The sequence below is a fragment of the Acipenser ruthenus genome, chromosome 41 (assembly GCF_902713425.1).
Source record: "Acipenser ruthenus chromosome 41, fAciRut3.2 maternal haplotype, whole genome shotgun sequence".
Classification (NCBI taxonomy): Eukaryota; Metazoa; Chordata; class Actinopteri; order Acipenseriformes; family Acipenseridae; genus Acipenser; species Acipenser ruthenus.
Genome location: NC_081229.1, coordinates 10,701,534 through 10,715,751, shown reverse-complemented (window position 1 = coordinate 10,715,751; position 14,218 = coordinate 10,701,534). Strand labels below are relative to the sequence as shown.

The 14,218-nt window shown below is 59.4% G+C and overlaps 1 protein-coding gene and 1 pseudogene across 1 annotated transcript in view; both read right to left on the bottom strand.

The window, feature by feature from the left end:
* Positions 1-256, bottom strand: part of LOC117964893 (ras/Rap GTPase-activating protein SynGAP-like) — a 2,701-nt pseudogene extending 2,445 nt beyond the window's left edge.
* Positions 257-3,139: 2,883 nt separating this feature from the next.
* LOC131708981 (ras/Rap GTPase-activating protein SynGAP-like) overlaps positions 3,140-14,218 on the bottom strand; it is a gene marked incomplete at its 3' end in the record, with an annotated part of 44,162 nt that continues 33,083 nt past the window's right edge. Inside the window, 2 exon segments of the mRNA XM_059010532.1 lie at positions 3,140-3,261; positions 4,402-4,502. Of these exon segments, the coding sequence (XP_058866515.1) occupies positions 3,140-3,261; positions 4,402-4,502 (223 nt within the window).

Sequence of the window (14,218 nt, the reverse complement as noted above, 5' to 3'; positions counted from 1 at the left end):
TGAGCTTTATTGGCATGACGCTCTGGTGTTGCCAAAGCTTTTAAAATATTACAAACAGAAATGATAAAACAAGTAAGCAATAACACAAACAGGACCGCCCCCTTCCCTCTGAACAGTACAGCTCCCCTCCCTCCCCGCTGTCCCTCAGGCTGTGGCACGCTGACACACACTGGGCTGTCAGTTCAGTGCTCTGCACCGGCTCTCCTAGCAGGATCCCTATTTTATCAGCGTCAGTAAAGAGGATGAACTCTGGCATGAGACTCGGGGATGTTGGTGCACATTCTCCCTTATTTCTGTGTATTTGGAGCAGGACAGCAGGAAGTTATATAACCTGCTTCATGCAGCTCTGCTTCACTCAGCCCTGAGGAGCTCAGAGATGTGAGTCAACAGCACACCCTGCCCCAGATAGGGGAGCAAGGGAGGGGGAGGGGGCGAGAGAGGGGGAGAGGGGGAGAGGGGGAGAGAGGGAGCGCGTGAGGAGAGAGGGAGCATGTGGGGAGAGGGAGTGTGTGGGGAGAGAGGGAGTGTGTGGGGAGAGGGAGCGCGTGAGGAGAGAGGGAGAGAGGGAGCGTGTGAGGAGAGAGGGAGAGAGGGGAGCGCGTGGGGAGAGAGGGAGCGCGTGAGGAGAGAGGGAGCACGTGGGGAGAGAGGGAGCGCGTGAGGAGAGAGGGAGCACGTGGGGAGAGAGGGAGCGTGTGGGGAGAGAGGGAGCGTGTGAGGAGAGAGGGAGAGAGGGAGCACGTGGGGAGAGAGGGAGCGTGTGAGGAGAGAGGGAGAGAGGGAGCGTGTGAGGAGAGAGGGAGCGTGTGAGGAGAGAGGGAGCACGTGGGGAGAGAGGGAGCGTGTGGGGAGAGAGGGAGCGTGTGAGGAGAGAGGGAGCACATGGGGAGAGTGGGAGCGTGTGAGGAGAGAGGGAGCGTGTGAGGAGAGAGGGAGCGTGTGAGGAGAGAGGGAGCGTGTGGGGAGAGAGGGAGCACGTCAGGAGAGAGGGAGCGTGTGAGGAGAGAGGGAGCGTGTGAGGAGAGAGGGAGCGTGTGAGGAGAGAGGGAGAGAGGGAGTGTGTGAGGAGAGAGGGAGCGCGTGAGGAGAGAGGGAGCGTGAGGGGAGAGAGGGTGAGAGGGAGCGTGTGAGGAGAGAGGGAGCGTGTGAGGAGAGAGGGAGCGCGTGAGGAGAGAGGGAGAGAGGGAGCGAGTGAGGAGAGAGGGAGCGTGTGAGGAGAGAGGGAGAGAGGGAGCGTGAGGGGAGAGAGGGAGAGAGGGAGCGTGTGAGGAGAGAGGGAGCACGTGGGGAGAGAGGGAGCGTGTGAGGAGAGAGGGAGCGTGTGAGGAGAGAGGGAGCGTGTGAGGAGAGAGGGAGAGAGGGAGCGTGTGAGGAGAGAGGGAGCGTGTGAGGAGAGAGGGAGCGTGTGAGGAGAGAGGGAGAGAGGGAGCGTGAGGGGAGAGAGGGAGAGAGGGAGCGTGTGAGGAGAGAGGGAGCGTGTGAGGAGAGAGGGAGAGAGGGAGCGTGTGAGGAGAGAGGGAGCGTGTGAGGAGAGAGGGAGCGTGTGAGGAGAGAGGGAGAGAGGGAGCGTGAGGGGAGAGAGGGAGAGAGGGAGCGTGTGAGGAGAGAGGGAGTGTGTGAGGAGGGAGGGAGCACGTGGGGAGAGAGGGAGCGTGTGAGGAGAGAGGGAGAGAGGGAGCACATGGGGAGAGTGGGAGCGTGTGAGGAGAGAGGGAGAGAGGGAGCGTGTGAGGAGAGAGGGAGCGTGTGAGGAGAGAGGGAGCACGTGGGGAGAGAGGGAGCGCGTGGGGAGAGAGGGAGCGTGTGAGGAGAGAGGGAGCACATGGGGAGAGTGGGAGCGTGTGAGGAGAGAGGGAGCGTGTGAGGAGAGAGGGAGCGTGTGGGGAGAGAGGGAGCACGTCAGGAGAGAGGGAGCGTGTGAGGAGAGAGGGAGCGTGTGAGGAGAGAGGGAGCGTGTGAGGAGAGAGGGAGAGAGGGAGCGTGTGAGGAGAGAGGGAGCACATGGGGAGAGTGGGAGCGTGTGAGGAGAGAGGGAGCGTGTGAGGAGAGTGGGAGCGTGTGAGGAGAGAGGGAGCATGTGAGGAGAGAGGGAGCGTGTGAGGAGAGAGGGAGCGTGTGGGGAGAGAGGGAGCACGTCAGGAGGGAGGGAGCGTGTGAGGAGAGAGGGAGCGTGTGAGGAGAGAGGGAGCGTGTGAGGAGAGAGGGAGAGAGGGAGCATGTGAGGAGAGAGGGAGCGTGTGAGGAGAGAGGGAGCGCGTGAGGAGAGAGGGAGAGAGGGAGCGAGTGAGGAGAGAGGGAGCGTGTGAGGAGAGAGGGAGCGTGAGGGGAGAGAGGGAGAGAGGGAGCGTGTGAGGAGAGAGGGAGCACGTGGGGAGAGAGGGAGCGTGTGAGGAGAGAGGGAGCGTGTGAGGAGAGAGGGAGCGCGTCGGGAGAGAGGGAGCGTGTGAGGAGAGAGGGAGCGTGTGAGGAGAGAGGGAGCGTGAGGGGAGAGAGGGAGAGAGGGAGCGTGTGAGTAGAGAGGGAGCGCGTGAGGAGAGAGGGAGCGTGTGAGGAGAGAGGGAGTGTGTGATGAGAGAGGGAGTGCGTGGGGAGAGAGGGAGCGTGTGAGGAGAGAGGGAGCGTGTGAGGAGAGAGGGAGCGTGTGAGGAGAGAGGGAGCGCGTGAGGAGAGAGGGAGCGCGTGAGGAGAGAGGGAGAGAAGGAGCGAGTGAGGAGAGAGGGAGCGTGTGAGGAGAGAGGGAGCGTGTGAGGAGAGAGGGAGCGCGTGAGGAGAGAGGGAGAGAAGGAGCGAGTGAGGAGAGAGGGAGCGTGTGAGGAGAGAGGGAGCGTGTGAGGAGAGAGGGAGCGCGTGAGGAGAGAGGGAGAGAAGGAGCGAGTGAGGAGAGAGGGAGCGTGTGAGGAGAGAGGGAGCGTGTGAGGAGAGAAGGAGCGAGTGAGGAGAGAGGGAGCGTGTGAGGAGAGAGGGAGCGCGTGAGGAGAGAGGGAGCGCGTGAGGAGAGAGGGAGAGAAGGAGCGAGTGAGGAGAGAGGGAGCGTGTGAGGAGAGAGGGAGCGTGTGAGGAGAGAGGGAGCGTGTGAGGAGAGAGGGAGCGCGTGAGGAGAGAGGGAGCACATCAGGAGCGCGTGTCTCTGGACTCTCACCTGTCCTGGTCAGCGCTGCGGAATCGGGGCAGGATCATGTGACGGAAGCTGCTGGTTCGGTCCAGTTTGGGCTGACTCTTCGCTCGCTTGATAGAGCCCTTCAACCTGCGACTGAGGAAACTCTGGAGAGGAGAGGAGAGGGGGAGAGAGGAGGAGATCAGGGAGAGATAGGGAGGAGAGGAGAGGGGGAGAGAGGAGGAGATCAGGGGGAGATAGGGAGGAGGGGGAGGGGGAGAGAGGAGGAGATCAGGGGGAGATAGGGAGGAGGGGAAAGGGAGAGAGGAGGGAGAGAGATGGAGGGGGAGGAGGAGAGGAGGAGATCAGGGAGAGATAGGGAGGCGGTAGAGGAGGGGGAGGTAGGGAGGAGGGGGAGGGGAGAGAGGAGGGGAGAGATGAGGAGGAGAGGAGAGGAGAGGGAGGGGGAGAGAGGAGAGGGAGGGGGAGAGAGGAGGAGATCAGGGAGAGATAGGGAGGTGGTAAAGGAGGGGGAGGTAGGGAGAGGGGGAGGGGAGAGAGGAGAGGAGAGATGAGGAGAGGAGAGGAGAGGGAGGGGGAGGGAGGGAGAGACACAGAGAGATGTGTTGCCTCACAGCACTAGTGTTTAAACATGTTCTTGTATCTTAGAGCCTGCAATGCGTATGTATCTATTCCTGTCCCCCTGTCCAGCTATCTATCTCTCTGGCCAGCCTCTCTCCATCCAATAATGCTCCTCTCCTGCAGTCACCTAGGAGACACGTGCTTCATGTGATTTCTCTGGTGGGTTCAGTAAAGGAACTGATTTCAAAGTCTGGCTTTGAATTTCTGTGTTTATTTTTACACTTCAATATTTCATTTACTCAAAACTCTTCAATGAATTGAAACCCTTTCAACTTCCTCCATTGCAGTTGCACTACCAGATCCAGCCACACGGAGGAGCTGTTGTGTCACAAATCAAACCGATTCCTGCTCCAGGATCAGGGCTGCCAATAAGACTGCAGAGGAGAGTCTGGCACTCCGGGTTTTACTACCAGCTTGATTAGCCCCAGTATGTGCAGGTAACAAGCTCAGGTGAGTCTTATTAAACTCTGAGCGAAACCAGGACTGGATTTCAGTGTGTGTGTGTGTGTGTGTGTGTCAGCGTGTGTGTCAGTCTGCGAGGGTCGGGGGTGTCTGCGGGGGTCGGGGGTGTCTGCGGGGGTCGGGGGTGTCAGTCTGCGAGGGTCGGGGGTGTCTGCGGGGGTCGGGGGTGTCTGCGGGGGTCGGGGGTGTACAGGGTTACTCACGGGCTGGCGGAAGGGCTGGGGCGGGGCGGTGGGCGGAGTCTCCATGCTGGGAAGCTTCCCCGTGGCGATGCTCTTCCGACGAGAACGAGCGAGAGCGTACTCTGAGAGAGAGAGGAGAGGAGAGGAGGAGAGGAGAGGAGAGAGGAGAGAGGAGAGGAGAGGAGAGGGGAGGAGGAGAGGAGAGGAGAGGAGAGGAGAAGAGAGGAGAGGAGGAGAGGAGGAGAGGGGAGGAGGAGAGGAGAGGAGAAGAGAGGAGAGGAGAGGAGGAGAGGAGAGGAGGAGGAGAGGAGAGGAGAGGAGAAGAGAGGAGAGGAGAGGAGAGGAGAGGGGAGGAGGAGAGGAGAGGAGAGGAGAGGAGAGGAGAGGAGAGGAGGAGAGGAGAGGAGGAGAGGAGGAGAGGGGAGGAGAGGAGAGGGGAGGAGGAGAGGAGAGGAGAGGAGAGGAGAGGAGAGGAGGAGAGGAGAGGAGGAGAGGAGGAGAGGGGAGGAGGAGAGGGGAGGAGAGGAGGAGAGGAGAGGAGAGGGGAGGAGAGGAGAGAGGAGAGGAGGAGAGGGGAGGAGAGGAGAGGAGAGGAGGAGAGGAGAGGGGAGGAGGAGAGGAGAGAGGAGAGGAGGAGAGGAGAGGAGGAGAGGAGAGGAGAGGAGGAGAGGAGAGGGGAGGAGAGGAGAGAGGAGAGGAGGAGAGGGGAGGAGAGGAGGAGAGGGGAGGAGAGGAGGAGAGGGGAGGAGGAGACAGGAGGAGAGGAGAGGAGAGGAGAGGAGAGGAGAGGAGAGGAGAGGAGGAGATTGAGAGGGGAGGAGAGGGGAGGAGAGAGGAGGAGAGAAAATAAATTGGTAAAAGAACAGAAATCTTCACACAGGGTTGTGGAGTGAGACAGGGCTGCAGTCTGAGCCCAACACTGTTCAACATCTACATCAATGAGCTAGCCAGAGTGCTGGAGCAGTCTGCAGCCCCTGGACTTCAATTCCTGCTCTACACAGATGACCTGGTCCTGCTGTCACCCACAGAGCAGGGGTTGCAGCAGAGCCTGGCACTGCTAGAGCAGTACGATCACACCTGGGCCCTGACAGTAAACCTGGACAAGACCAGAGTTATGATCTTCCAGAAGAAAGCCAGATCTCAGGGAAACAGGTACCGCTTCACCCTGGGAAACAACACCCTGGAGCACAGCACCAGCGACACATGCCTGGGTCTGACCATCAGGGAGCGTTAACTTGGCTATAAAAGCACTGAAAGACAAGCAGGTCTATCTGCACAGTGGTGTGTGGGGACCACTCATAAACACAGACTGCAAAACATGGGACAAAAGCTCAACTGAATCATTGCACCTAGAAATTAGAAACTATCCTACAGCTACACAGAAACGTCTCCAACAATGCGTGCTGAACTGGGCTGGCTCCCACTGAAACTCAAAATGAAAGAGAGGAATTAATTACTGGTCCATATAAACAAAGCCGACCTGCACATCGCACTGCACCCAGAACAGACTCCCCTCAGCACTGCAGAGTGACACACACTGCACCCAGAACAGACTCCCCTCAGCACTGCAGAGACACACACTGCACCCAGAACAGACTCCCCTCAGCACTGCAGAGACACACACTGCACCCAGAACAGACTCCCCTCAGCACTGCAGAGCGACACACTGCACCCAGAACAGACTCCCCTCAGCACTGCAGAGCGACACACTGCACCCAGAACAGACTCCCCTCAGCACTGCAGAGTGACACACTGCACCCAGAACAGACTCCCCTCAGCACTGCAGAGTGACACACTGCACCCAGAACAGACTCCCCTCAGCACTGCAGAGTGACACACTGCACCCAGAACAGACTCCCCTCAGCACTGCAGAGCGACACACTGCACCCAGAACAGACTCCCCTCAGCACTGCAGAGAGACACACACTGCACCCAGAACAGACTCCCCTCAGCACTGCAGAGTGACACACTGCACCCAGAACAGACTCCCCTCAGCACTGCAGAGAGACACACTGCACCCAGAACAGACTCCCCTCAGCACTGCAGAGAGACACACTGCACCCAGAACAGACTCCCCTCAGCACTGCAGAGTGACACACTGCACCCAGAACAGACTCCCCTCAGCACTGCAGAGTGACACACTGCACCCAGAACAGACTCCCCTCAGCACTGCAGAGAGACACACACTGCACCCAGAACAGACTCCCCTCAGCACTGCAGAGTGACACACACTGCACCCAGAACAGACTCCCCTCAGCACTGCAGAGAGACACACACTGCACCCAGAACAGACTCCCCTCAGCACTGCAGAGTGACACACTGCACCCAGAACAGACTCCCCTCAGCACTGCAGAGTGACACACTGCACCCAGAACAGACTCCCCTCAGCACTGCAGAGTGACACACTGCACCCAGAACAGACTCCCCTCAGCACTGCAGAGTGACACACTGCACCCAGAACAGACTCCCCTCAGCACTGCAGAGAGACACACACTGCACCCAGAACAGACTCCCCTCAGCACTGCAGAGTGACACACACTGCACCCAGAACAGACTCCCCTCAGCACTGCAGAGCCACACACTGCACCCAGAACAGACTCCCCTCAGCACTGCAGAGTGACACACTGCACCCAGAACAGACTCCACTCAGCACTGCAGAGTGACACACTGCACCCAGAACAGACTCCCCTCAGCACTGCAGAGAGACACACTGCACCCAGAACAGACTCCCCTCAGCACTGCAGAGTGACACACTGCACCCAGAACAGACTCCCCTCAGCACTGCAGAGCCACAGACTGCACCCAGAACAGACTCCCCTCAGCACTGCAGAGCCACACACTGCACCCAGAACAGACTCCCCTCAGCACTGCAGAGTGACACACTGCACCCAGAACAGACTCCCCTCAGCACTGCAGAGCCACACACTGCACCCAGAACAGACTCCCCTCAGCACTGCAGAGCCACACACTGCACCCAGAACAGACTCCCCTCAGCACTGCAGAGTGACACACTGCACCCAGAACAGACTCCCCTCAGCACTGCAGAGTGACACACTGCACCCAGAACAGACTCCCCTCAGCACTGCAGAGCGACACACTGCTCCCAGAACAGACTCCCCTCAGCACTGCAGAGCCACACACTGCACCCAGAACAGACTCCCCTCAGCACTGCAGAGTGACACACTGCACCCAGAACAGACTCCCCTCAGCACTGCAGAGTGACACACTGCACCCAGAACAGACTCCCCTCAGCACTGCAGAGAGACACACTGCACCCAGAACAGACTCCCCTCAGCACTGCAGAGAGACACACTGCACCCAGAACAGACTCCCCTCAGCACTGCAGAGTGACACACTGCACCCAGAACAGACTCCCCTCAGCACTGCAGAGTGACACACTGCACCCAGAACAGACTCCCCTCAGCACTGCAGAGCCACACACTGCACCCAGAACAGACTCCCCTCAGCACTGCAGAGTGACACACTGCACCCAGAACAGACTCCCCTCAGCACTGCAGAGTGACACACTGCACCCAGAACAGACTCCCCTCAGCACTGCAGAGTGGCACACTGCACCCAGAACAGACTCCCCTCAGCACTGCAGAGTGACACACTGCTCCCAGAACAGACTCCCCTCAGCACTGCAGAGCGACACACTGCACCCAGAACAGACTCCCCTCAGCACTGCAGAGCCACACACTGCACCCAGAACAGACTCCCCTCAGCACTGCAGAGTGACACACTGCACCCAGAACAGACTCCCCTCAGCACTGCAGAGCCACACACTGCACCCAGAACAGACTCCCCTCAGCACTGCAGAGTGACACACTGCACCCAGAACAGACTCCCCTCAGCACTGCAGAGCGACACACTGCACCCAGAACAGACTCCCCTCAGCACTGCAGAGTGACACACTGCACCCAGAACAGACTCCCCTCAGCACTGCAGAGACACACACTGCACCCAGAACAGACTCCCCTCAGCACTGCAGAGCCACACACTGCACCCAGAACAGACTCCCCTCAGCACTGCAGAGCCACACACTGCACCCAGAACAGACTCCCCTCAGCACTGCAGAGTGACACACTGCACCCAGAACAGACTCCCCTCAGCACTGCAGAGCCACACACTGCACCCAGAACAGACTCCCCTCAGCACTGCAGAGAGACACACTGCACCCAGAACAGACTCCCCTCAGCACTGCAGAGTGACACACTGCACCCAGAACAGACTCCCCTCAGCACTGCAGAGCCACACACTGCACCCAGAACAGACTCCCCTCAGCACTGCAGAGTGACACACTGCACCCAGAACAGACTCCCCTCAGCACTGCAGAGTGACACACTGCACCCAGAACAGACTCCCCTCAGCACTGCAGAGTGACACACTGCACCCAGAACAGACTCCCCTCAGCACTGCAGAGTGACACACTGCACCCAGAACAGACTCCCCTCAGCACTGCAGAGCCACACACTGCACCCAGAACAGACTCCCCTCAGCACTGCAGAGTGACACACTGCACCCAGAACAGACTCCCCTCAGCACTGCAGAGAGACACACTGCACCCAGAACAGACTCCCCTCAGCACTGCAGAGCCACACACTGCACCCAGAACAGACTCCCCTCAGCACTGCAGAGCCACACACTGCACCCAGAACAGACTCCCCTCAGCACTGCAGAGTGACACACTGCACCCAGAACAGACTCCCCTCAGCACTGCAGAGCCACACACTGCACCCAGAACAGACTCCCCTCAGCACTGCAGAGAGACACACTGCACCCAGAACAGACTCCCCTCAGCACTGCAGAGTGACACACTGCACCCAGAACAGACTCCCCTCAGCACTGCATGAACAACACCAAGAAAAAAGAACTCAAACTCAATCAAGAAAAAATGACACATTTAAAAAAAACACATAGCAGTCACATTGCAAAGACAAATTAAAAACACAGAACAAACTAGAGAGATTTTACCCTGCTGAATACCTCGTCAGGGTCAAAGACCCTAAACTGAGGCAAATCCTGACCAAGTACAGACTCAGTGACCACAGACTGGCCATTGAAACTGGCCGACACAAAAAATCCTGGAGTGCCAGAGAAACCCGGCTGTGCTGTCACTGTGAACTGGGAGAGGTCGAGACAGAGATGGGAGTACAGGGGGAGTGGGACGGGGTGGGAGTACAGGGGGAGGGGGATGGGGTGGGAGTACAGGGGGAGTGGGACGGGGTGGGAGTACAGGGGGAGGGGGATGGGGTGGGAGTACAGGGGGAGGGGGACGGGGTGGGAGTACAGGGGGAGGGGGATGGGGTGGGAGTACAGGGGGAGTGGGATGGGGTGGGAGTACAGGGGGAGGGGGTACGGGGTGGGAGTACAGGGGGAGGGGGTACAGGGTGGGAGTACAGGGGGAGTGTGATGGGGTGGGAGTACAGGGGGAGGGGGATGGGGTGGGAGTACAAGGGGAGTGGGATGGGGTGGGAGTACAGGGGGAGTGGGTACGGGGTGGGAGTACAGGGGGAGTGGGAAGGGGTGGGAGTACAGGGGGAGTGGGACGGGGTGGGAGTACAGGGGGAGTGGGAAGGGGTGGGAGTACAGGGGGAGTGTGATGGGGTGGGAGTACAGGGGGAGGGGGATGGGGTGGGAGTACAAGGGGAGTGGGATGGGGTGGGAGTACAGGGGAAGTGGGACGGGGTGGGAGTACAGGGGGAGTGGGAAGGGGTGGGAGTACAGGGGGAGTGTGATGGGGTGGGAGTACAGGGGGAGGGGGATGGGGTGGGAGTACAAGGGGAGTGGGATGGGGTGGGAGTACAGGGGAAGTGGGACGGGGTGGGAGTACAGGGGGAGGGGGATGGGGTGGGAGTACAGGGGGAGTGGGATGGGGTGGGAGTACAGGGGGAGGGGGATGGGGTGGGAGTACAAGGGGAGTGGGATGGGGTGGGAGTACAGGGGGAGTGGGTACGGGGTGGGAGTACAGGGGGAGTGGGAAGGGGTGGGAGTACAGGGGGAGTGGGACGGGGTGGGAGTACAGGGGGAGTGGGTACGGGGTGGGAGTACAGGGGGAGGGGGTACAGGGTGGGAGTACAGGGGGAGTGGGTACGGGGTGGGAGTACAGGGAGAGGGGGTACAGGTTGGGAGTACAGGGGGAGTGGGACGGGGTGGGAGTACAGGGGGAGTGGGAAGGGGTGGGAGTACAGGGGGAGTGGGACGGGGTGGGAGTACAGGGGGAGTGGGTACGGGGTGGGAGTACAGGGGGAGTGGGACGGGGTGGGAGTACAGGGGGAGTGGGTACGGGGTGGGAGTACAGGGGGAGGGGGTACAGGGTGGGAGTACAGGGGGAGTGGGATGGGGTGGGAGTACAGGGGGAGTGTGATGGGGTGGGAGTACAGGGGGAGTGGGATGGGGTGGGAGTACAGGGGGAGTGGGATGGGGTGGGAGTACAGGGGGAGGGGGTACGGGGTGGGAGTACAGGGGGAGTGGGTACGGGGTGGGAGTACCGGGGGAGGGGGTACAAGGTGGGAGTACAGGGGGAGGGGGATGGGGTGGGAGTACAGGGGGAGGGGGTACAGGGTGGGAGTACAGGGGGAGTGTGATGGGGTGGGAGTACAGGGGGAGGGGGATGGGTGGGAGTACAGGGAGAGGGGGTACAGGTTGGGAGTACAGGGGGAGTGGGACGGGGTGGGAGTACAGGGGGAGTGTGATGGGGTGGGAGTACAGGGGGAGGGGGATGGGGTGGGAGTACAGGGGGAGTGTGATGGGGTGGGAGTACAGGTGGAGGGGTACAGGGTGGGAGTACAGGGGGAGTGTGATGGGGTGGGAGTACAGGGGGAGTGGGATGGGTGGGAGTACAGGGAGAGGGGGTACAGGTTGGGAGTACAGGGGGAGTGGGACGGGGTGGGAGTACAGGGGGAGTGGGATGGGTGGGAGTACAGGGAGAGGGGGTACAGGGTGGGAGTACAGGGGGAGTGGGACGGGGTGGGAGTACAGGGGGAGGGGGTACAGGGTGGGAGTACAGGGGGAGTGGGACGGGGTGAGAGTACAGGGGGAGTGGGACGGGGTGGGAGTACAGGGGGAGGGGGGCTTTAGTTTATTTTGTCATGCCAATAAAGCCTCTTGAATTTGAATTGACAGAGGCGGAGGAGCTGTAGCAATCTCAGGTGTGATAATAAGGCGCTGGCCAACATCTGCCTGCATTCTTCAATCTCCAGCAGCCTCCCGGTGTGCCAGGCGACTCGCAGTTCTACGAAGCCTTCCTGTTGGTTGCTGTGCTGGTCGGAGGAACGCGTTCTCTGGGCTCAGCTTTCCCTCTTCATCTTATTACACCATCCCTCGTGTGCGAATGCCAAGCACCTGCTCTCCCTCCCCACAGTGATGGAAGAACATCATGTGTGGACCTCATCAGGAAGCTGATCCCCCTCTCCTCCTGCTTCGCCTGGGACACGCCTCCCTGACACACCTCCCCCTCTCCTCCTGCTTTGCCTGGGACACGCCTCCCTGACACACCTCCCCCTCTCCTCCTGCTTCGCCTGGGACGCGCCTCCCTGACACACCTCCCCCTCTCCTCCTGCTTCGCCTGGGACACGCCTCCCTGACACACCTCCCCCTCTCCTCCTGCTTCGCCTGGGACACGCCTCCCTGACACACCTCCCCCTCTCCTCCTGCTTCGCCTGGGACACGCCTCCCTGACACAGCTCCCCCTCTCCTCCTGCTTCACCTGGGACACCCCTCCCTGACACACCTCCCCCTCTCCTCCTGCTTCACCTGGGACACGCCTCCCTGACACACCTCCCCCTCTCCTCCTGCTTCACCTGGGACACGCCTCCCTGACACAGCTCCCCCTCTCCTCCTGCTTGTGCACTTCAGTCACACCCAGCTCCCTCCTTTCAGCTGGAGCTGCTCTGTGCTTCTCAGAGGAGCTGGACTGAGACCTCCTCCTCCCTGTTGTACCTGCCCCATGATCTCACTGATACAAGGACAGCCTGTGCATCTCTCTCTCGTCCTCTTTCTCTCCTCTCCTCCTCTCTCTCTCCCTCTCTCTCACCTCTTCTATCCATCTCTCTCTCTCTTCACCTCGCTCTCCCTCTCTCCTCCTCTCCCTCTCTTTCCCTCTCTCTCTGTCTCTATTCTCCTCTCTCTCTCGCTCTCTCGCTCTCCGGAATTCTAAACCCTTTATTACAGATTCTATAAATACACTCCTCTCACCCCCGCACGCGTTTACATAATCACACAGAAGCACTCTCTCCCATTCTCTTGCGTCCTTGCTCCCTCTCCTTCTCACTCTCTCTTTATTTCCACTTCCCTTTTTCCTTTTCACCCTCTATCTCTTCCCCTCTCTCCCTCCTCTCTCTATCTATAGGGATAGAGAGGGAAGAAGAGGGAGAGGGAGGGTGAGGGAGAGAGAGGGAGAGAGAGGGGAGAGGGAGGGTGAGGCAGGGAGAGAACCAGAGAGGGAGAGAGAGGGGAGGGAGGGGGGGAGGGTGAGGGAGGGAGAGAGAAGGTGAGGGTGGGAGAGAGCAGGAGAGGGAGGCGGGAGAGAGGGAGGGAGGGAGCAGGAGAGGGAGAGAGGGGAGAGGGAGGGAAAGGGGAGAGAGAGGAGAGGGAGGGTGAGGGAGAGAGAGGGGAGAGGGAGGGAGAGAGCAGGAGAGGGAGGCGGGGGAGAGGGAGGGAGAGGAGAGGGAGGGACGGAGCAGGAGAGGGAGAGAGGGGAGAGGGAGGGAAAGGGGAGAGAGGGGAGAGGGAGGGTGAGGGAGAGAGAGGGGAGAGGGAGGGAGAGAGGGGAGAGGGAGGGAGAGAGCAGGAGAGGGAGGGATAGAGGGGAGAGGGAGGGAGAGAGCAGGAGAGGGAGGTGGGGTGTCTGTCTGAATGCTAGGTAGCTCAGACACTCATTGCACTTGGGAACCCAGACCTCTTGAGAAGAAAAGAGAAGCAGGGATGAGAGGCTGAATTAAGGAGAGGGTTAACTCTCATCCACCCCCCCCTCTCTCTCTCTCTCTCTCTAGATTACTAGTTGAAATTCTTTCTGTTCGTTTTGTTTCCATGGAAACTATTTTATTCATTTTCCCAGAGTTTGTAGCAAAAATTACAGCGTACAGAAACACACAATCATGCACTCTACAAATCACACCATCACACACACACACTCACAATCCCACACACTCACAATCCCACACACTCACAATCCCACGCACTCACAATCCCACAATCCCACACACTCACAATCCCACACACTCACAATCCCACGCACTCACAATCCCACAATCCCACACACTCATAATCCCACACACTCACAATCACACACACTCACAATCCCACAATCCCACACACTCACAATCCCACAATCCCAAGCACTCACAATCCCACAATCCCACACACTCACAATCCCACAAACTCACAATCCGACAATCCCACACACTCAAAATCCCACACACTCACAATCCCACACACTCACAATCCCACGCACTCACAATCCCACACACTCACAATCCCATGCACTCACAATCCCACACACTCACAATCCCACACACTCACAATCCCACGCACTCACAATCCCACACACTCACAATCCCACGCACTCACAATCCCACAATCCCACACACTCACAATCCCACGCACTCACAATCCCACACACTCACAATCCCACACACTCACAATCCCACACACTCACAATCCCACGCACTCACAATCCCACACACTCACAATCCCACACACTCACAATCCCACACACTCACAATCCCACGCACTCACAATCCCACACACTCACAATCCCACAATCCCACACACTCACAATCCCACACACTCACAATCCCACGCACTCACAATCCCACAATCCCACACACTCATAATC